At 42.1% G+C, this 23,746-nt stretch overlaps 2 protein-coding genes across 3 annotated transcripts in view; both read right to left on the reverse strand.

Moving 5' to 3' along the window:
• maml2 (mastermind like transcriptional coactivator 2) overlaps positions 1-2,980 on the reverse strand; it is a 32,823-nt gene extending 29,843 nt beyond the window's left edge. Inside the window, exon 1 of the mRNA XM_069669144.1 lies at positions 1,705-2,980. Within this exon, the coding sequence (XP_069525245.1) occupies positions 1,705-2,115 (411 nt within the window). The 5' untranslated portion in view covers positions 2,116-2,980. The remainder of the gene's footprint in view (positions 1-1,704) is intronic.
• Positions 2,981-7,617: 4,637 nt separating this feature from the next.
• gab2 (GRB2-associated binding protein 2) overlaps positions 7,618-23,746 on the reverse strand; it is a 32,042-nt gene continuing 15,913 nt past the window's right edge. Inside the window, exons 3-10 of one of the 2 annotated variants that reach the window (XM_069668397.1) lie at positions 13,078-13,306; positions 10,475-11,070; positions 9,620-9,717; positions 9,159-9,438; positions 8,916-9,006; positions 8,645-8,747; positions 8,390-8,509; positions 7,618-8,279 (exon numbers count right to left, since the gene is read on the reverse strand). In XM_069668397.1, coding sequence (XP_069524498.1) covers positions 8,136-8,279; positions 8,390-8,509; positions 8,645-8,747; positions 8,916-9,006; positions 9,159-9,438; positions 9,620-9,717; positions 10,475-11,070; positions 13,078-13,306 — 1,661 coding nt within the window. In that variant the 3' untranslated portion in view covers positions 7,618-8,135. Of the gene's footprint in view, positions 8,280-8,389; positions 8,513-8,644; positions 8,748-8,915; positions 9,007-9,158; positions 9,439-9,619; positions 9,718-10,474; positions 11,071-13,077; positions 13,307-23,746 lie in introns of both variants that reach the window. The other variant, XM_069668396.1, reaches the window with a different exon arrangement.

A 23,746-nucleotide genomic window follows, 5' to 3' on the forward strand; every position in this document is an offset into this window, starting at 1 on the left:
ATGGTGTTGTTGCGTCTTACCTCTCATCATGTTTCACAGATGAACTTGAGCTGAGCATGAAAACTCACTATGTAGAAAATAAAAGGCTGAACTGAGCTTTATATTGTCACAATAAATCATGGAAAATCTACTTTTCTTGTATGTGAGAGTCATGATGAAGGCGAGGCTAATACAGTTGCATGACATGTAGAGGCTGTCCCGTGCCCAATCCCAGCGATGACAATAAATGAACTGACAGAACAATCATCGCTGCCCTTTTATGGCTTTACTGGAAAAAAATATTACATTGTTTATTTTTCCATCCGACATCTCAAGCAAGTCTAGAGCAGGGACATCTGCAAGCTTTCACCATGTTGACTTTATATTAAAACGCAGCTTGGGAAATAATTCACAGTCTCGATGCTGAACTCCCTCATGCCCAATGAAAGAAAACAACAAAATAATCTCATATCTCACTGGCTGTGCCCTTAACAGATGCCGTGCAGGAAGTCGGTCCTATCAGCACTAGCAGGCACACAGAAAGTCCTGCTGTGTTTCACAGCTTAGTTTCCCTACGCTGTGTTCTTTGCAAGGCTCTGTTGTTCAGGGAACATGTAAACTATACTGTCCCTATAGTATCCTCATATCCTTAACTTTAAGGATTCTTCAAATTTACATACTGAGCCTGGAAACTTTGTCAGGGAAACAACTCTATCAACTGACTTATAAGTAATATAGTGAAATCTGTTGGCTGCAACCCTACAGTAAGTTAGCCTTAAAACAAGAAGCATTTTTTATTGCATCATGGTCTGGTCTTCATTAACAGGGACCAGGAACAGAGAGATTAGCCAGCAGAGGTTTGAGTTCAGTGCTTGAACACTACCTGTTGAAAACTGGATGGATGTTTTGTACAAAGCTACTTTGTTTGTTGTCCATATTAAAAGCCAGGGCTGTGTACAAACATCACGTTGTTTGTCAGCGCACACACAGTGCAGACAGCTGAGGTGTAAGTTGCTGAATTAGACAAATAGTATACTGAACGAGAATTGCACACCCTGCTTTAAATACAGGAGCCCTTGGAAACAAACAGTCCTTTTGTTAAGAACCTCTTTGCAAATAACAGGTAGCATCCTCTTGAGTATTTGTTACTTCATTTGACACATAAAGGAAACACAATTATCTGCACTGCAAAATGAGATAACATGCACATAAAATGGGTTAAACAAGCCACAGAAAGCATCTGCATCCCTGTGTTTGGATCAGCTGCGTAGTAGAGCTGCTGACATGGTTTGCAGTAAACGCAAAACATCCCCACGGCCCAATGACCCCAAAACAATTTCCTCTGAAAAAAAAATATGCTTTGCAAACAATCCTGTGTTATCCCATCTACTTCACAGGCTCCTCTAATCAACAACATTAGAAATAAAGAGTTTCCTTCTCTCATTTTAAAGCAGTTCCTGACTATGGAGCCATTTGGTCTGGATGTTCGTCACAGAAGAGTATTTTTGTGGACAAACACGAATAAAAACATCACTGAAGCCAAACCAGCAGACTGTCACACAACACTCCCTTACAAGTGACAGCAGCTGTATCACCACCATCCTCATCGTTGTGTCACTGTTACCATAAGCTTTACCAGCATCATCATCACCATCCGCATCATCACTACCATTCAGATGATCTTTGACTGTCACCATCACCAACCAGTGCCCCCCAAGAACTCACCGCTATGCGCGTGGAGATCTTCTGCTCGCCCTCAGTGCCCTTCTGCTCTCCGTTGGCCCTGTTGTACTCTGGAGGTTGCTGGTTCGATCCCCGGCTGCCCTTTGTCTTTCGGTTCCCAGGACCTTGTTGGACTATGTTGAGCAGGTGAAGCGTGCTCTCGTGCTCCCGGTCCGAGTTCTCAGCCTGACCTCTCTGGTATCTGTTCTCGCAGGTTGAGTGGTGCCTCCTGCACAGCTCTATGCGGGCGCGTAAACGCTCCACGATGGCGTTGTGCAGCTGTGGCACCGCGGAGCCTCTTGAGGTGGCGACCACCGGCCCGGTGCCCACCCCACCGGGCATAGTTCCTAAACCGACACCCAACATGGGTACGAATGCCCCTGCAGCAGCCTGAGCAGGGGTCGCTTCTCCCATGCCCGCAGGTCCCTAACAACTTTATTGAGACTGAGGTCCACTGAGCTTATAATGGACCACAGTACGGGCATGGAAGGAAACAAGACGTATGGACTCGGCTAGGATCCCATGTGGAAAGAAAAATACTACACTGCACGCACAGTCACTCGAGAGAGAAACGATGTAGCCTTTGATATTTGTTTAAGAAACGTGTCCACAATTATCTGGTCAAACTGATAGGAAATGTTATGGTGATATCAAAGATTAAAAAACACTAGTCTATAAAGTAAGATAAGATCCACATGAACTCTATGTTCCACCAGAGGCATTAAAAAGTCTAAATGTTACAGAACGTTATTAGTGATTTCCTCCTCAGGGGTGTTTCTGTGTCAGCTTATAATTAAAACTGAAATGATTTACAAACACAAGAGGCTCATGGACTCACAGCTGGAATGAATCCGCTCTTGCTTAACGACTCGACCTCTGCTCACAGATAAATTATATTCAATATGAATCCCTGGGATGATTCAAAATCATAGCACGCACAACTTCAGTTTCAACGGAGGCTACATCCCTGGCACATTGTCAGCTTACTTTATCAAAAACGTGCCACATTTATTAAACAGTCAAAAAAGACTAACTATAAATGTAAAGTGAGCGACTGGTCGCAGAATAGGAGAATCTACAAACACACAAACACACTAAACTTCAAGACTCACGGCATTTTTGTTTGGAAATGAGTCCTTTCACTCAGTCTCTCTCTTAACATCCGGATAAGAAGAATCTGGCTGCAAATTACAAGTCAAAAAGCACGCAGGCGAAGCACAGGGAGCCGTTTCATAAACCGATTGAGATCCGTCTCACATAGTCCATTGACAATCGTTTGTCCGTGTGGTGCACCGAGGCAATAGCGGAACTACAATACACAGACCCTCATTGTACGAACATTCCTCTTTTGACATGATGCACTCATATGGATGTTGCGGGGTCCGAAAGCACACTCTAGTGGTGTGAAAGGTGAACTGTCCTGCAAGGCTTGGACTGTAACAGGAGAGGGAGGGAGGTCTTAGTGTTTGTTAAATGTGACACCAATGCTACAGATTATTGCATATAGAAGAACCAAGATAAAGCAGTGGCAGCTTTCATAGAATAGTTATGATTCAAAACAACATATTTTAATGGCGTTGGAGATTTCTTTTAGATAACACTGCTTGCAGTGTATTTTACTAAACTAAGAGGCATGACAGGTTTACTTTGGCTGTGGATTCTAGAATAACAGAAACATCACAATAACTGACTAGAATTTGACCTTTAAACTTGATCAGTATCGTTTAAAGTCGTATCACAGGGTGTTAGTACCACATAAGATATACATCATGCAATTAATCCCAAAGAAGCCAAACTGTCAAACAAAGCTTCAATTTGGTTGTACTAAAATCATGTTACACATGTTACTGTCTCGTTAGCAGCATATAAGTAAAGTTACAGTAAAACACAGATCACTAAAGGTGCTTTTCGACCAAAAGTACCAGGAACTTTTAGTTCCAGGAACTTCTCTTCAAGGAACAGCTCAATACAGCCTGCACCTCGTCGTCGGTCCATGTGTCGTTTCTTCTCTGACTCCATCTCAAAGGATGGTGATAAACAATCTCGAAGCACAATGATAAGAGTGAGCTTAGAGCTGCAGTCTTTTAAACATGGCGGGTGAAATAAAACAGTGCAAGTACTCAACCAATCAGAATCAATCAGCACTGCAGGCCCCGCCCTGAAAGTTCCTGGACCTTTTGGAGAGCAGGGACTTTTCAGGGGGTAAATCAATTACCCCAGAACTAAATTTATACCCTGGTTCCTGCTATCGAAACGCACAGAGTTCCTCAAAAGGTTCCAAGTTCCTTGGGAAAGTTCCTGCTGTCGAAAAGCACCTTAACTTATTAATAATAAGGGCACAAATGAAAGCATACTTACACATCAGCTGAAGCATATATGGTCCTATGCAGGCAGAAAGATGATTTATACTTGAGACGCATCCATCGACCTCTCTAAAGTGAACACGCAGACAGACTAAATGGGCCAGTTTACCAATTAACCAATAAAAAGATCTGATTGGCTCTCCACATCTGCGTGTACGCTGTCCAAATGAGGTCCCTAATTTTATGGAGCTGATTGGGCTCAAATCTGCAAGCCTATCTAACGCTTCTCTTTTAATTGATATCTATTTAACGAAGCAGTATACTGCCTGCTTAATGTGTTGTTCATCAACGCCTAACAAGGTAGATAAAATCGAGGCTACTTAGGAATCAGTAACCGTTGCAGGCCGACGATCTCAGAGACAGGGTGCATGTTTTTGTAAAGAAGGAAACAGAAGAACCCTGAAGTCCACTCAAAAAGGGCCAGCGAGCAAAGACGGGATTGATTACGTGAGCATTTCAGTCAGTGACGTTGTCAGTCACCTTCCTGTCCCGTTGTCAGTCAGCTTCCTGTCAGTCAGTTTGTTGTGTTTGTGTGTTGGTAATTGGCTTTTGACTATTTTTCTGAACTTCACGACCACTGATTTTGGAGCAAGGACATTGGACTGACCGCTGAAACCCTGCCTGGTTTACGACGCTGATCTGGATAAAGGACTAAAGAAAGAAGCAGAGCTAGTTGCCGACTAGCGAACTAGCTGCTAAGCCGGCTGGGCTAACAGCGGTTTGGCTAACAGCTGATTCTCCTGATAACAGCTAGCAACACCGGGCTACATGGGGCCAAAGAAAGAAGAGAGAGAGAGAGTCCATAATAATATAAATAGTGCAGAAAATGTTTGGGGGTTTTTCTGCCTATTGCAGTAGCAGACTAATTCATGAGGGCCAATTCTGACCTTTAGCAGAGACAGTATCACTGATATGCAGGAGAAAAGGTCAGTTTGAAGGAGTGGGATTAAAGGAAAATTCTTTTCATTGCCTTTTTTTTTACGCTGCCGTTCTTAAACAGTTAGTCAAGTGATCTGTCATTAGGACCATGGTTTACTGAGACATTTTTTCGCAAGCTAGTCATTTTTATTTTCCTTATAGGGAAACATTGTAGGCCTACTAGTCATTGCTCATTACTGGAAATGTTATGGTGCTTCATGATCAAATCATGAAGCATAATCATGTTTATTTAACAACTATTTAATTACATTTTTATTCATTTTATTCAACATTTACTTGAGGTTAAGTGTTACTTCTAGGTATAATTATTGTCATGATATTTTAGAGATATCATTTTGTGATTTAAATAATTACACAGTTTCCTGTGTTTAAAGAATGCACATAAAGCTGAGGCACTGTCAAACTGTATTAAATTACTTTTCAATATACAGGCATGAATACAGTCAAACTGTTGGCATGTTTACAGATAAAACCTGAATGGATTAAACCCTCAATTACAGCAACTTGTTATCTATCGATTCCAACGGATGCAGCTGCTGTCGCTCACAACAGAGGGCAGCAGACGTTACACTTCTGAGCATTACAGCATCAATTAAGAATGTGTGGGTCAGAGATGAGTAATGGTGTCGTGGCTGCCAGAAAACAGTGTTGTGGTTTATATTTAAAGAGGAACCTTAACACAAGTCTTTCACTTCTTGATTTATTCTATGACCACAGTTTAAGTCTACCTTTATACAGGAATAACAAAGTATTGTATTCTTGTGTATCCCAAATGAACTGTACCACATTACCACCACACTGGCATCTTTTGTAATATTGCTTCACTAAATCAAGACACTTTGCATACATCAATGTTAGTAGAGAGAAGGTTTCCTTGGTTGGTGGGTTTTTGTTTTTTTCCTTTTTACATTATCAATTGCAAAATGCACAATAAATTAATAAATTAACACACAAGCAATCTGAAAATGCTTTTCAGTAGTAGCAATAACAGTGGTATAAAAAAATGATCTCTACTAGTACAGTACGTCAACTCAGTGACAGTCTGACAGTAGATCTGAGCAGTGTTTTCAATCTGGCCCAGTCAGGCTGTCACTTAACATACTAAAACTCACAATCTACCACAACACATACACAGCTCTTCTGCTTACAACGGGTCTCTCTAGATAATAAATTACACATCCATTTCACTTCAGAGACTGACAGAGAGACAGGCTTTTTTTCAGTCTTTGCTTTCCTGCTCCCTCTTTGTGAATCACAGTTCACCCGGGAAGGCTTTGCCAGTGCAACTCAAACTGCCAGCCTCCGCATGTCATGTACAGATCATAAAATTTAATCTGGAAATTTGAGAAGAAACAAAATTCACGCTGTAACAAACTTAGCTTAATCTAGTCTGACCCGACCCTTGTGAATATCACTTCCTTACACTAATCAGTAGAAAATAATGATAAAAAGAATACAAAAAGCAGTAAAAATGGTAGAAAAAACATTAAGAAGTAAATCTTAATGGAATAATCAATAATACCATCAAGCACTGTATGGCCACACTATTCATATTAAGATTAAAGAGGGATTCACCCTTCAGTGGTTCCAGCCCACAATGAAATACTGGACTTATGTTGAACTAGAAACTGATCATTCAGTTGTCTAAATACAATATGGCTCTTACTTGAAATATATTGTGAATAATAATATCTCCAAGGCAAAATTTACAGTCTCCACTGAAATGAAAATATAAGGCAAATTAAACAAATAGAAGAGTTCAGGAAATTAAGAAAACATTCCATCCTCAACTAATTTTAAGTGACTATGATCACTGGCAAATCTTCATTGTGGTAGGCTGCCTTTGCGAGAAAAGCACAGTTGTACATTACTGCAGTGCACTTTTTGTCTCAGACAAGTGCATCAAATTTCTAACAGTCAACAAGATGCGCTGCAAATATGTCATTCTATTAATAATTTACATACAGGAAACAATTATTCTTCAGAGACATAGCTGTAGTGTGAGGCATATCAAAGACCAAAGACATACATCAGTGAGTGGTTGAATTCCAGAAAACATAAATATGTTATTCTGCTTCTCCTTAGCTTGTGTCGATGTTCTCTGGGGGATAGACCGAGAGAATCAGAGAGAGGATAACTGAACTCCTGGAAAGTACACCTCCTGCTTTATTTTACTCCATTTTCTTAGTCAGTGCACATTTAAAATGAAATGTTTTCAAATATCACCTGAAGTGAATTGACCGCTCTAGTCAAACCTACAAAGATACAAGATGCTTCTTCTTCTCTTCCGTCTTAATTTTCTTCATTTGGAACAGCTAAACGTTACTGACTCTGTACCTGCACCAGAATTATTGGCCTGCCATCCAACCTGACAGCTTTTAAACATGGTTTGGGCTCATACTTAATTGAAACAGAGGCAGGATCCATGTAACGTAATCATTAGGGCTTCTGACACGGGCTTTAACGTATTTGTAAGGCAGCACCCCCCGCCCCCTCCCCTTCCCCCCCTTCTCTTGCCAGACATGCACTGCTAAGCTGAAATTATTGCCCGCAGTGAAAATAATCTCTTCACTGCTTCTGCAAGACTCAGCACAAATGATAGATTGAAGTGAGAAGAGAGAGTCTGCCTGCATGCCAAAATTGGAGTGCATCTTGGCATTCCTGAGACCCAGTAAGCGTACTCTTACAGTATATTAATATGGTTATCGACCAGTTAGCCTCTGCTACTCTTTTAAATGGCAGCAGTGGGGTACATTACCTGCTAGATACAAAAAATGTTTGACTGTTACCGAGCTGGTGGGACAGCACACTTGGTATTAAAGAATGGAATGATGAGTAAGGATGATATTTTCACACACAATTGTTCAATTATCCATACACTGTTATAACAGTCTGCATGAAGAGCTTTGCAGAGCACTTCACCTGCATGGCCTGATATCCTGCATGCTCGCAGGGTACTGCATCAAAAAATCATCACAGAGAACCGGCGCAGAATAGGTTATGGCTTTGTGTCCAAATATTTCAGTCTTAAACAAGGCCAACCAATATTCATAGTAATGATAGAAACATGATACCGGAGATGCTGCACTTATGAGTCTCATTTGTTTTCTATTTTTTTTCTACGGGTCAGTGTCAGGACTTGACCCCCTTGGCCGGTTCAGTAGACTGCCGCACATCGGTCCACTCCTGCATGGTGCTCTGCAGGGCCTGGGTCTTCTCCTTGTCAACTTGCACATAGTCCACCTTCTCGTCAGAGGTCACTGAGGATGTAGAGGGCTGTGGACAGATAAGGCAGGAGTGAAAAACTGACCTTAGAGTGGACTGCACTGTGATAAAAATTAAAACAAATGCTTTTACAATTTAACTCTGTGAAATCATCTGTATACTTTTCTGTGTGGGCTGGGGGACCCAGGCTGGAAGTCCAATGCTAGGTAGTCCACGTTGCCACATTTCCTAGGGGCCGGGCTGCTGGTGCCACTCACGGCTGGGGAGGTAGACGCTGGGTTCTGCTAATAGGGACAAGAGGGAGGTTTTTACTCACACAGGGTGCAGTGAGTAAGCGTAGCATGCAAACAAATAGATCATTAAAACAAAGAACACAATGTGCTCTCCCAATCTCCCCTCCAGCTACAGGGACTCACCATAGCCACATAATTCTCTTCACTGTCTGCAGAGTCAGTGCTGGTGATGCTTTGTGTCGAGATGGGTCGACAATGTTGGGAGGACATGGAGTTCATAGCAGGCCTGAAGTAAAGCAGACAGAGCTGTAAGTGCTGCTATCGTCTGATATCAGGCACAAACGTAATACAGAACGTATCTGTACCATCACACTGAGCATGTGTGTGTGTGTGTGTGTGTGTGTGTGTGTGTGGCCTTTGGTGACCTTGCTTAAATGATTGATATGAGACTCACATGGGCCGTGTCCAGGACATGGTGACTGGACTCTTAAATGGCAGCTCATCAATGATCCCATTGTTCTTCAAATCAAGAGGTGTTGGCTTTGCTGTGAAAAACAAGAGCAGACACTGTCAACAAAACACAATGTCTTTGTTAAAACAAACAGCGATTCAGACTTTAGAGCTGATTTGAGGTTTTAAACAGAAATTTAAAGAAGCATTGATTAGATGTGTGAGAACTTAGTTTTAAAACACTCACATTTCCTGTTTGGTTTGAGGTTGCGGTTGATAGGTGGTGGTGTGACATCACTGAGACGGCTGGGCCGGTGACAGAGCGAGGCGCTGCTCCCCTTGCGGGCAGGTAATGTTGCAGAGAATCCTGGGAAATCAAAGTGATGTGGCCCGGGGCTCATTGGGATGTAGATATTCTTAGGACTGTCAGCCTGGGCGGCGCTGAGTGGCGAGGAGCCAGGATTCATGGGCACATAGTTGTCATCCGAGTTGCCGCTGTCTGAGCGTGTCAGAGGGGCTTTGGTTCTCTGATGTCAAAAGAGACAAAGGGCACATGACTCTCTTAAACTCTCTGGGCTCAGTATTGCAGGCAAACCGCAGCAGTTGGAGTAAATATAGTAGAATACCATTTTTTATCTGCAGTTCATGATTTAGTGCTGACACTGTCTGTCTGAGGAGGGAGTGCAGTTAAAGGAGAGAGTGACTCACCAGGTAGGAGCTGAACCCATCATTGACAGACTCCACAGACTGGCCTGAGTTATTGAAATGGATGGGACGGTGGTGGCTGTTAGTTTCAAAGGAGGAGCCTGTGGAGACAGACAAAGACAGAAATCAATGTTTAACACTGCCATAAACTCAAAAAGGAAAAGAAGTGTAAAAGAGTAAACCTAACTGGGTCAAATATTGTACAATAATCCTCCAATGAAGGACGATTTAGACAGAATGCCTGACATTTCAGCAATTAAACTTATCTTTCTAATAAAAAGAAACAAAACACGTCATATTTCATTAAATGCTTCAATGGCTTATAATTAGTCTTTGCTGTACAGGTGTGTGAACAGCCTGTAGCCTTACTAACAAGGGTCACAGGTCAGTTCTTGTCACAGTCTATACGAGACCTGCGCAAGGGCTCAGCAGAGCAGAGAACACAGGATAATAAGAGGCCATGCATTGTGTCTGCAAGTTTTTTTTCATTGCTTATCAGCCTGGAACGAGGCATTCTGGAGCAGGCTGCATGGCTTGAATTTCATTAGCGTCTCAAACAGAACAGTGTCTGCTGGACTGGCCTGTTTGTTTCTGCTCAGCTGCTAGCGTTAAATCAGTAAAATGAGAGATAGAAGGAAAGAGTGAGAGAAAGAGGGGGGAGGAACAGGAAGCAAACATTTTCTGCAATACCACAAAAGAACCGACTGATTGAGTCAGACTTGCATTTGAAAACAGGAAACAGGTAAAATGCTCATTCTCAAATAAGTGAGCCGAGGTTGTGTTAAACAAAACAAACACGCGGCATTCAGGAGGAATGTATAAGGAAAGCAGACAAAGCACAAATTGCATTCAGTGTACCTCTGTGCAGCCTGATGTTCTCAACAGCTGGGAGAGTATTCCTGCGAGGGATAACCGACACTGCAGGCGTCATATCTCCGTTCTGGCTCCCTACTGATTGGGGACTCCCCCATTGCCCCTCTGACCCCTGACTGGGTTTAGGGGGCCTTGGAGGAGGAGCGCAGGAAGACTCGGAGCTGGAAGGTGTTAAGGCATTATGATTCTTATCAAACGTCCGAGGGATCTGGTAGAAGGAGCCAGGCGGCGTAGGAAGGTCGTAATTGTCAGTTGGTCGCTCATTGCTGTGCATGGTGGCGAGGGTGTTGCAGGGCGTTTTGAAGGTGTAAAGCTCTTCGTTCTCCAGCTCAGGTTCACCTAGCCCACTGTGAGCAGGTGCCTCAGAGCTGTAGCCCCGTGGAAGCACATAACACGCTTCCTCGGAAGAGTCATCATGTCCCGGTAACTGGTGTTTTCCCGGCTTGGGCAGGCTGTAGAAGCCGTGCAACTGAGCACCCATGCCATTCAGACAGTGGGAAAAGCCATGCGAGAGTTTCTGCACTGCAGAGTCGCTCCCCATGAAAAGATTGCTTCGTGTGGCCTGGGAAAAGCTGGCACTCCTGTGACATTGACAAGGACATACACAGAAAGACATTAAGTTTTTATTGTGCCCATTTTCTGAAAAACCTAAATGCCACCTAGAAGACAGACACCATTCCTTCATCTAAAAACGGCAACAAATGGCTTAAACGCATCTCTTTTACAGAAGCATTTAATGCAAATTCCAATGTAATAACCCAAATAGCCTCTAGATGGCACTGTAGCACTTCAGAGGAATCTTTAGCACTAAAGGTCACAGCACTCATTTAAAAAACATACCTCGTCATCAGTGCCAGAGCACCTTAATGTAGCTTTATATTTACAAAAACTTTTTAGATACGCCTAAAACTTCACAGAAAAGCTGATTTGTTCAAAGCATGTTTACAGGGGGAGACATCCACGTAAGAGAGAGAAGACAATGACTTTCCTATAGTTTCTCAGCCTTGATTAGGAACCCAAGGGACGTGACTCATTTATTCTGGCTCCTTTGTACAGCTTGACCTTGACTGCCAACTGGAGCAACCATACAACTTAGTCATTTCTAGCCAGTTAGCTGACCAATCACCTGACTCAGTTAGCCCGTGTAAATATAAGATATGCTCAATGGGTCCTTTTCTTTGCAGATGTTTTAGCCACACAGCAGTTTTCTAATGGTTATGTTCAATCTTAATATAAATCTAACAATTTAAATGAGTAATTCATCAAAGTAAGACAATTAATATTGACATAACATTTTGCTCTCTCTGACTTCATTTCTTTTTCATGTCAAATGCCGCACTGGGTTTCATTCTTCTTCTTCTGCCTCCTTAGGATTTCAATCATCAATCAATAATTATGTTAATCGCCCTGCCTCCCATCATTGTGGCTGCATGGGGGCTTTTTGCATTGATTAATTCATACATTAGGTCATCAGACCAGTGGATTTTTATCCTAAAATTAATCGTACTCCATCACCAGATGCCCGTCTTAATTAGCAGACCCACTGAGCAGCAGCTAGTAAAGGACTGACACAAATATCTGCATAAAGCTGATGAGATGGATTGTGAGGTTTGATTTCCTGGGTTTCGCAGAGGTCCAACACAGCAGATTTATGTGCAAATCGTGCGGCTGAGAGGGCAGTTCTACCCCGTGTGAGTCTAAACCTATAGAAGTGATGAATTGCAGCCTCACCCTCATTGATCATCTACTGTGCCGGCTATCTGCTGAATGGCATCATTATTAAAGCTGCCTTTTGATTCTTGCAAGCGGGTATGATGGCGGCAGGAGGTGAGGTGAATGTTAATAGAAATCTCTGGACTGCATTTAACATAAACACTTGGTCCCTTTGTTCTCCCGCTGGGCGTTTAAAGGCATGCATGGTTGTTACTCAACAAATCTCCTGACTTGCACATATTTGGTTGTTTAATTTCTTTAAATGATTGATTGATGATTTGTTTTGCGACCGGTCGGCTTCATGGCAATATTGGATTTACAGGATTTTCCCATTAGTTTGATCAAAATCTGATATAGTATTAAATACACAAGCATAACCAAAAGCAGACTATTCCATGTGATATGTTTGTCTTTAAATAATTAGCAATATTGCAAAATAAAATTACATATTCTGTGTTAGAAATGTGTTTTCACGTCACCTATCCTGACTTATCTTTATGGAATATGACCATTTTAAATTAAATCAAATTCAGTAAATAACATAAATTCTTAATAGATAATATCAGGCTCTTTGCTGCTGAAACAATACTTACTTTACTCTGTTTTAATTCTAAAAAATGTAATCAAATTTAATATCATTAATAATTATTGCCAATTCCTCATTCAGAACACTTTAAATACATTAGCATCTTTACAAAATACCTATCACACACACATAAACACAGCCGTACACAAAGCAGATAATTTCCCCCCATAACACAAGTTCTGCCCCTGAGGGGCTTCTGAACTGAGGAAGCGCCGTAAACCTGTATGTTGACCTGCATTAACGGATAACAGGAAACTGACACAGGACGCCTGAGGGTCGTGACCTTTACCGTGCACTCTCTGTCTTCCTGCTCATGCACTGGTGGAGGAGGAGGTAGTCCTGGGGTGCACTGTTGGACAGGGAGCCATGGTGTGAGTGGCGTACAGGCACATCAAAGGTGAAGAGGACTGGTTGGCTGGAGTGGATGGGGGCAGAGGACTTGCGATCTCCGGTTAGAGGAGCCATTGAGCCTGTGACATCTGCTCCGACAGAACGGGGCATATGGTGTAACCTGCCATCTGCAGACAGAGAAAGTGAAGTTATTGATCCTTTTTGCAACAAAACATTTACTTTAAAAAAACAGACAGAATCTAAAAACAGTGTTTTTCTGCAGATTTGACCTAACGGGCAATCTTATGGTAGAGAAGTAATAATAATCCCCTTAGTGTTTTTCTTTTGTTGTCAACATCCTTGAGGTTAAAGGTCAGTGTGTTATTCATTTGAGGTTTGAGTCTTAACATGACCTTGCCTTGCATGGAGCCTTGTACTCAGTAGCTTTCAGTCTGCTCTCTAATCAATAGAGAAGAGGGATCTGTATCAAGGGAGGAGACAAAACAGTATCCCTCTGCCTTTTTGGGCTGCAGGCTGTGAGTGGTTCGACAGCACATGATACACGTTATCTGCTTTTACCAGGGTCAATGTGCATTGTTTGATTTTATTCAGATAGGCATTGTTTTGCACAGAGGGACTGTATGCACGGAATAGTCTTACAGTCTTATTGTTTCTGTGTGACATCTCTGTTATCTGCATTAAAAGGCTACAAAGAAGACACAAATCTGAGATAGGGATGCTTCAAATAGATTGGGCAGGAGGCCAAAATGAGGAGGTACACACTGAGATGTAGGAGTAGAGAGTGGGCGGCTCACTGATCCATCGACCCATGGTGCTGTGTGCAACAGCTGATGGGAGAGAGGGAAAAAAAACACCACCAATCATCTTGTGCTGATAGTAATCTCTCTTTCACTGGAGAGTAAATTCAAGGTTTTGGTTTGGCTTATTCGTACAAGGAATTATACGAGTATTGGCATTTATAGGCCTTAACTAATTTACTGATTAGTGTCTGACAAATCAAATATATGTTTTGTCCATGAACTCAAAATGTTGGGGGGAAAAAAAGTGGACAGACGAGCAAAAAGTATGGAAATAAAAGAGAGATAAAGAATAAATCTTCTAAATTCTGACGATGGAACCAGTGAATGTTTAAGCTCTAATTTTCTGTCAACCAACTTCTCTATTACTCCTTACAACTTATATATGAACTACTTAAGCTGTTTATTGAATCTGAAAACTAGCCTCCATCCTTCACTTGCTTTTTGCCTCTCCTCCACCCTTCTCCTCCTCTGTCAGACCTTTACAAAGCATGCTTTGGGTCAAACTGCCCTTTAAGGAAAGGGCAACGCTCTGTGAGTCATGATGTGAGCTGACCATACAGAGGGACCACAGCGACTGTGAAAAACAGAACACACATAAATGTGGTGTGTGAGCATGTGTGTATGCATGCGGGATGGTGGGAGGGCGGGGGTATTCTGGAGCACAGTTAGTCGAATGAGGTCACATCCATGCCTGAGGGGGAAAAAGGCCTCTGCTGTGGGGTCTACAGGCCAGTGGACATCAGTGAGACACCCGGGCCCACAGCCACACAGGCAGGGACTCCCCCCAATGATCCTCAATTACACCATTGTTCTGAGTGATTCCACTCTCCCTAGGCTGGTTAGGCATCATCTCCTTTCTCCACAAAAAGCTTTGTAAAAGCTTTCATCCAGTGCGGTGAGTACTAGGCCCACTAACATGGGTAGATATATTGATTTGTTGTAGAAAGACAGTCCCTCCCCCCTGCCAGAGTGGAGAGATGCATGGAAAAACACATGCAGGATTGATGACATAAATACTGAGGATAGGTCAAAACTTCAAAAGTAAATGTAATCTTGTTTATTTTCGTGGAATGTGTAGACAAGAGCATGATTTTCTGGGTGCCCTACATAAAGGATTTTTGATTTACCGCGGCACGTGAGTGTCAGAAACAGAAGGAGGAGAAGGACGAGTGGTCCGGCCTGCTGATGGAATAGCCTACATGGCTCATCACTGACACTAATGGATCTGATGATGTATGTTACCACTGGGAAGCAATTCCATCAAGTCAGTAGAACCGCAACACAGAAATAGAGAAAAGAGCAGAAAATAAAAACACTGAAATCTCCCCCTAGGTGCTTCTGGTAATATTCCCTCCACTCGCTGATGTGCTGTGACACTCAGTGTGGAGTGCTTAATGTTTATTAACTAAAATGAGAAGTCACGTATTAAACTTCATTTTACAAAGAAAAGTAATTAAACTTAAAAAGACTGGCACAAGTAAAATGAAGGCTAGTTTCACTTTCAGAGTTACGTGCCTGATGTCATTAACAGAGACGCACCTTAACATCAAACAAGAACAAGAGACAGGACAGCTTGTAACAAACATCAGACTATCAACAGCAATGCATCAAAAGCTCCTTTTGGTTGGTGAATGACACATGGCTATTCTGGGTCAAAGAGCTCCTAAGTTCATGAGCAATTTTCCAATTATGCTCTATAATACATCACCTACTGTCTCATCTGCTCTGTGGCTATAATCTAATAGAAGCTGGCTGCTTGTCTCATGGGGCCAAAATTAGAACCCCGCAGGATCACTACGGACAAGAACGTCTTTGTAAGGTGCTCATTTCCTCTCAGTCCAGCCAGAATTAGACGAGGACAGATGATAATCTAATCTAAAATGAGATATAAAAATAGAACATACCACTGACCCATTGAATTGAAAGGGAGGCCAATGGAAACAGGAAGAGGATGCCTTTGATATTTCTCAATATCCCATAAAAGATAATAATCTAAGGTACGTGCTGTCCCACCTGCCTTCAATTTAGGTAAAATAAAAATGCAATTTCCTTAATGGTTTCATATGAGATTGCACTTCAAAATATAGCCTCAGGAGTGTCAGCTACATTGAGCGTTGCAAATTAACCTCAGATATGTCAGGGCTCTGCAGGGTGGCCTGTTGGTGGGGAAGGCCATCTTGTGACACAAAGGTCAGCCAATGAGTTTGATCCCATCACGGGTCCTGTCAATGTGCCCTTGAAAAAGGCCTCCACCTGCCCACTCAGCGTAAGTCAGCCTGAAAAAGAGCATCACCTTTTTCCCTTTTCACTGCTTATGTAGCTACATAATTGTCTTGCATAGAGCTGCTGGTCCAGTGGCTCTTTACAGCTGCACTGTGTCCCAGGAGGCCACACAGTGGGGTCCATTTGCATGTGTGTGGTTAGCAGGGGGTTGGGAGCTTTCCATGTGAATAACATAACTGGATAAAGAAGACAATTGCCGCAGCAGATAGTTATGCACAGTGACCAGGTGGAGGGAAAATGGCGTCTTTGCTCTGCTACTTCTTCTGAAGGGAACAAAGCAACATGGTCGTTTTATTCTCCCTTGAAACCAGCTCAGAAGAATATTAAGCAGAGCAGACACACAGGAGCATTCCCTGATCACATTACTCCCGTGTGCCTGCCCGCTCCACAGCATCATGTGAGCACCGCCCCTCGACCACACATCAATTTGTCTCAAAACACTGCACTGATCAATCACCTAAAAGGCTCCGGCTCGTTGGGGCCTATGAATTACAGAGTTTGGCTTAAGTCTACGGCAGCAGCTCATTTTCAACACTCTGACCTCATTTCTGCAGGGCGACGGGTGGATAAATACTGTAGCTGTGCAACAGCGGGGTGGACAGAGATGAAGGGTGGAGACAATTTGTGGTGGAGGAAGAGTGTTTTTATTCTCTCATTGGAAAAATGCAAAACTCACCTGGGAAGGATTCTTTACAGAATGGGAGCGTACTTGGTATGAAAAATCATAAGTCATAATGACCTGAGAAAATGATACCCTGTAATAATTTAGTGAGGATGATCTACACGATCAATCAAATAAACTTAAATGCATCAGAGGTGGATGGATCAGATTCTGCAGCTTCATTATCACTGAGGGCAGCAGCAGTTTTCTCTTCAATGATAAAAAAGCAGCATGTCCTCTGCTTTGAGAGTGGTAGACGTGCAGACGTGTAAACTTCTGCCCCTTTGCATCCAAACAGTTGCATGGAGTGTCTGAGCAGTCCTGTAAACACAGGAGGCAGCCCTGTCATTTCACTTTTATCTGCACTGACACTACAAGCCTTCCAATAACAGTGACTGTATTATAGTGTGACAGAAGAGGCCGCCCTACCTGCGGGACAGAAAGCCGATTATATTCCAAACTGCTGATAGAAAGATAAAGACAGGTTTAAACATCTACCTACACCAGCTGGATTGTATAACAACAGTTGGCCAAACAGTCCATTTACAGTTTTCATGTCGCTGTAGCCTGGGTGGCAGTGGCCAATTACAGTGATTGGCTTTGCCACAGGCCGGTGCTAAACCTGTCATTTAAACAACTGAGCTGATGCCAACTTAAAGATGAAAAATGGCGACACACACAGACAGAATCTGGGCCTATAAATCCACAAAGATTATTACCTGAATGGACAGTGGAGACCAGAAGTAAGGATGATCCACTATGTAGAGAAACAAAATACTCAACAGCCACTTCATTAGGTTCACCTGAACAATCTAATGTAACTCAATACACCAGCTCAGCCATAAGATTTGCTTTCATGTTGCATGTATTGTACAGGCTTTGTTCTAAGCTGTCATAGAGCTGTTACTTCAATGATACTTCAGCATCAAGGTGGTGGTGGGGCTGTACTGAGCTGCTTTATATTCAGCGGTGTTTCTAATACTCTGGCCCCCTCATGTATGAAAACAGGGAGGACAAAAAATTAGAGACACCTCTCAATATAATTTAGTTCAGTACAACACCACCTTTAACTCTGGCCTCAGCAGTAAACACCATTAGAGCACCATCTTTATCCAGATGAAAAATAAAAATGCTTTAATGTAGTTAGATTTTATTACATTACACAACTTGTTGGCTGCATTGGATTTCTGGCATTTCCTGAAATTCCTGCCTTGTCAAGAATAGCTTACGTTTTACCAACATGAGTTACTTTTAAACACTTCTTTGGCAAAGCTACAACTGAAAGGAAAAACAAACAACCGAAACTGTTCGTCACATAGGTTCCTATTTAATCATTGTTTGTGTCCAGATTTCAAGTTACGTAAAAAATATAAATCTGTGTTTCTGAAGTAAGAAAGAGAAAATGGGGACGTTTCGAGGAGATTACAATATTTCTGTTTAGGAAACTGGCATCCTCTATGAGATAAAAAGGCCTTGATCAGCATGAAGCTCATTTATTTAATCAAGACACATTTTTAAGTGACGGGGATATACATGTGCTGTCAACAAACCATCAATATGGAGTCACACAGGGTTAATGTACACCTTTTGTTTGAATAAATAAAATTTATCTTCAGTGCTTATTTGACAAGAACTGCTGAGGCTGCTGTTGGAAATGCTGATTTAGTAGTTATACGTATTTTTTCCCCCATCTCTCACTGTCTTAAGGGCAAGAGTTACACTGAAAAACAATCTGACTTTTTATTTTTTTCCAAGGGACAGCCGGGGGAACAGGCAGAATGAAGAGGAGGAAAACAAAACAGAGCTGTCGTGCAAAAGCGGGAACAAAAAAAGCACAAAAAGAGGACTGCTGACAAGTAAAAACCTCATCCCTTAGTTGAGATTATCCTCGTCTCGGAGTTCAAACAGCTGGGAGGGAGCAGAACAAAGCCCATGATTGACGAGATGATGTTCCATTCATTAGATTGTGCTTGGGGGTGGGTCTCCCTGGCTGCAGACACACGCCACACACCCAGCCGTCAGTATCTGATAACAACAGCACTAACACCCAACAACACATTAGGAAAACTAGGAAGACATGTGATTCATAGGTGCTAAAAGGACCTCACTGCTGTTCCATTTACCATTAAATGACGCACACAACTCAGCTTCAATCAGTGTAGTTGTTCAGTTCAAACTACTTTAACAAAGAAAAACGAATCACCGAAACCGTAACATGATTCACACCTGCATTCTGAATGTTTTTCTTTCACTTTCACAGACAGAAAGTGTCGGCCCTGTTCTTTGATGGTTTTGATGGTGTGCACAACACGGTCCTGGTTTCCAGCAATGCTTAAGATGCTGCCAACTGTATTGCAGGGTGCACGGCAGTGGCAGCAACAGCAACAGTCCTCAGACAGCTTTGTGGAAGCAGAAACCTGACCTTCCAGTGCCATGGAGTCTCATTATTTCAACAAAAATCAATGCAGACGAAGGGCACTTTGGGAGGGGAACGGCAGGCTGCATGTGTTTGTAGAGAGAGTGAGAGACCAAACAAGAGGGAGTGTGTATGTTTTTATGTACTATATGTGCATATGAGTATGTATTAAATATGTTTTACACCAAAGCTCTGTTCCAAGCCACACAAATATAATGTAAATTACAAACAACAAAATGAGATATAGTGAAAGACGTGAAAGGGAGCTGCTTGGAAGAGTTGTGTAACAATGAGCTGCTGTCACGTGCTGCCCTTCGCCAACCTTCTTACAGTTGCAGAGGCGGCTCACTTCTGGCTGCAGAGGCCGACTCCGACTGACAAAAGGTTCAGATCAAGGTGCTGATATAACTGATGCTGCTAAAGTTCTCTGAGAGACACAAGCCCTTCTTCACTTCGTTTGACCTACTATTGTCCGTCTGAGCCGGGTTAATCTCTTTCGCAATATTTCATACTTCCCATTGGCACAGAAGCCGTATTCAAACAACAAATATGACATTGTGTGCAGTGAGTAACATTGTGGCTGCAGAACACAATCAATATGAATTTCAGACACCCAGGCTCATGTGTCTTGATTCTGGTTGAAACCTTGTGTTTGTCTCTGTAGGCCTGTGTTATTTACAGATGAGGAACTAACTTCTCAGGGTTTTTTTTCCCAAACCTGGTTTGTTTTCTTTCAGAGAGGGAATTCCCAGTCTGTTTAGTGACACACTGGCTCAGACCTGCAGCTGTCTGCCAGGAGGACAAGCCACTAAATGTCTTTACTGCTAAAGGATGTTTGTGAACTGTTATCGTTTGTTAGGACAAATTACCCTTCGCATGTCTGAGTCACTTCATCAAACTATAATCACAGAACCCACAAGTACAAGATGTCATAAAAGCTCAGCTTGTTAAACAACAGTTAATGTGTTGCTCGTGACACTGTGGCTCAGCTGCATGAGCGCTATGTGTTCACAGGCTCAGAGATTAAGATCAGAGATTTTTTGCGCGAGGAATAGTGATTCAGGCAGGGAGTTCGCTCCTCTCACTGTATAAACCCACAAGCTGTCTTTGCTTTTCTCACATATGTACACTGCTTTCATAGATTCTCTTAGGGCAGCAACCCACGAGTAGTGCTGACAAGTAGCAGTCAGTTACTCTCTAAACTGAACTTTGGTAATAAAGTATTATGACTTCGTATTCAGCTATAAAAATGAAAAAAATAAGCAGTCCCTTTCACAACTTTTCTTAAAATTCAAGACAAGTACATCTTTTCTTAAAGGAGCAATTGGCTCCTGGAAAAAGCCACTGTCAGTCAAAGCTGGTGTTCTCTGTAATCAATAGAAGCAATAATATTTGAAATTGACGCCATAGCTGTGGAGAAAGTTGAACAAACAGCTTGTGGTTTCATCTATTCTACATTCCTACAACACCCAGAGTGCATTGCACCCTCTGAAAGGAACAGCCCAGTGAGAGGCGCTGGAGTGAAATACTACTGTTTTCGCTGCAGGCAATGGCTCAGAGTGGTACAGAATCCGAAACACGACGAGAACATACCGGTGGATCGTCACTCTGCAGGGTCTGCGGTCTACATTTCAAAGCTGACGATTTTGTACGAGACATGACTCAGTTATAAATGTGGAATGTCTGGGAGTACAATGTTGAAAAAACGCTTCGCACATCCGTTTCAAAAAGGTGCGTAGGAGAGGAACAGGTCACACAACAAAAAAAGTGTGAACTCCCGCACACTGTCTAACTTGCAGAAATGATATTTATTGCAACGTTTCGGTACTACACCTTAGAATGTCTAGTATGGAATGGGAGTGAAAACAGGAGAGCAGGCAGCATTTCAAGGCACCTCACAGATTACATTTTTCAACTACACACTGCAGATATCGCAGGCGGGCGTCCTAGATTGAGGAAGTGTAGTTTAGCAAGCTCCCTGGCCTCCGCCTGATGACACGTTTTACATAGTCTGGCGGAGGTTTTCCAGGGCCCAATGGAGAAGCGGATAGCGTCATCCAAAGGCACAGAGCGAACTGCTTCTACCATAACGGCATTAGCTCCGCATAATTACATGACAGGATTTAGGATGAAAATCTGGCCCTTTAACTGTTATCACAGGTAGATTACCTCTGTTGGTACCCAAGTAGCTCTATGCTATAAGCTCTATTATAGTATCTATAATAGATCCTATAGCTAATCCTTATCTAAAGTGAGTCTTAAAAGAGGGTGTGCTGAATAGATCGCAAAACCCTTTTTTGTGTTTGGTGATTTTAAGCTTGATTAAAACAGACTCGACCACAATATATTTTTGCAATCTTACACAACAGTTTTCTAATTGTGCAAAGAAAACCGTATCAAACATTAGCCAACTCTACACAGGCTAGTGTTATAAAAACACTCAAGAGGAGGCGAGTTACTATTTCCACAGCCTCGCTAACAACAACCTAATAACACACGAGGAAGCAGGCAGGAGTTATTCTGAGTAAAGGAGGGATAGATCTGCTTAAAAGTCAACAGCGTATTCCTTAGAATAGATACTGACGTGCAAAGTTGGTTTTCTAGGGAAGCTCCGTGTTGTGATAACTAATCCGAAGATGTATGCTTGCGTGTCTGTTAAAGACAGTGATGGAGTGCTGAAAATGAAATGGACACCAAGAGGAAGACGTTTGATCAGCTGATGGGTCTATCATTTCAGTACTGGATTCAATGAACTGGTACATCCCTTCAAATGAACGTCTTTAATCCACATACTAAGATACCAGACAGCAGAAATGACATAATATGAGACCAGTGGTGAATGGAGCAGCTATGCCCTCAAGGAAAAGACAAATTGAAAGAACTACATCTATGATTTCTCTTTCTTTCTCAGTTTAACATGAATACCTAGAAATGTTAAAACTACTACATCTGAAGCATTTCAAATTGCTTTGGGGACAAGGGACGCTTGTATCTTATATCCTTTCAGAAGTAAGAGTTACATAAAATTTTCACACTTGCTTTGTAACACGTCAAAATCTGACACTGTTTCTATGAAAATTACAACCCTCTGGCATAAATACTGCTGAGAATCAGGATTTGTCGCGGAAGAAGCAGCAAGTGGTTTTTCGGAGAACAGGCTAGCACACAGAGCGGTGCAAAGACATTCTAATCATAATTTGTCACCTAAAATAGAGTATGAAAAATGCATTTGGAGGAGCACAGAGAGCTAGCAGTTTGTAATGACGTGGAGAGGAACTAAACTTTTCAGCGAAAACAGAGTTACGCGACCCAAAAAGCCTGATGTGATGTTTACACTAAAGGGATTGCAATCGCTGATGCAGCTGTCATGACATAAACTCTCTCTCACTCAGTCCATTTTCCCAGCCACACCCCGCTGGCTGCACTTGATACAGTTTGAGTTTCATAACAGGACCTCACTCATTATTGAACTTGGCCCCCGTAGGATTCCCTCATGATGTGAGCATTATTACACTCTGCACAGCTGTTTCTTATTCCACACCTGGACATGTTGCATGTTACAGATGATCAGCCATGTGCTCAGAGATTAACGTCCAACAGCTGCCAGATGGCGGGAAAACAACAGCATGAGTGCAAGCTGGAAGGACAGCAGTAAGAATACGACAATATTTTTCCCCAACTCAACTAATATTATATATTAAGAGTATACAATGCACTTGATATACATGTATATATATGTGTTTCAACCGCCAACTCAAACGTCAGCGTCTACAACCACACTTACGATTACAGGAGGTCTATGATCACATAATAAGAAACATCATTCGACGTTAGTGATTTCATCCATACTGCGTAATGACCTCACTCACTGCTGGTGAGGAGAAGAGGTAAAGGGAGTTTGTATTACTCTCTGTAATTTTGTTTTTAATTACAAGACATCACAGCAGAGTGTCATTTAGCTAATTAAAGCTAATTTATGAAACTGCTTTTCTCTGTTCCAGACTAAAGCCATTTTACACGAGGACATTAGTGAATAAAAGTGTTATCATGAACATATCTTGTCTACAAGGCGCCTTTATACAGCGTGCTTTATGGTGCCAGCAGAAAATGCTATCTGCAGTAAAAACACAAATCTGTTACTAACTTTTAACATGGCTCATTTCCAAAGTAAGAATTTCTTCACCATGATTACACGAGGCAGAAATCTTTAACAAAGGAAAATGAAGAAAAAAATCCATAACACTCTCAGACACTGTGTCCATTTATTTGGCAAGGATGTTCCTAATCCACTCCGTTAAATAAAAATGATGAAAAAAAAATAACACAATGGCCAGTGATAATATGTGTCTGGAGCTATGCTGCTGAATTTCTGCAAAAACGTGGATGCAAACTGTTCCACATAACACCAGAATGCTCAGTGGGAGACAAATAAAAAGGATGTGTTATT

This window comes from Semicossyphus pulcher, unplaced genomic scaffold (assembly GCF_022749685.1).
Source record: "Semicossyphus pulcher isolate SPU_LCO1_2020_fin unplaced genomic scaffold, fSemPul1.0.p SCAF_19, whole genome shotgun sequence".
NCBI lineage: Eukaryota > Metazoa > Chordata > Actinopteri > Labriformes > Labridae > Semicossyphus > Semicossyphus pulcher.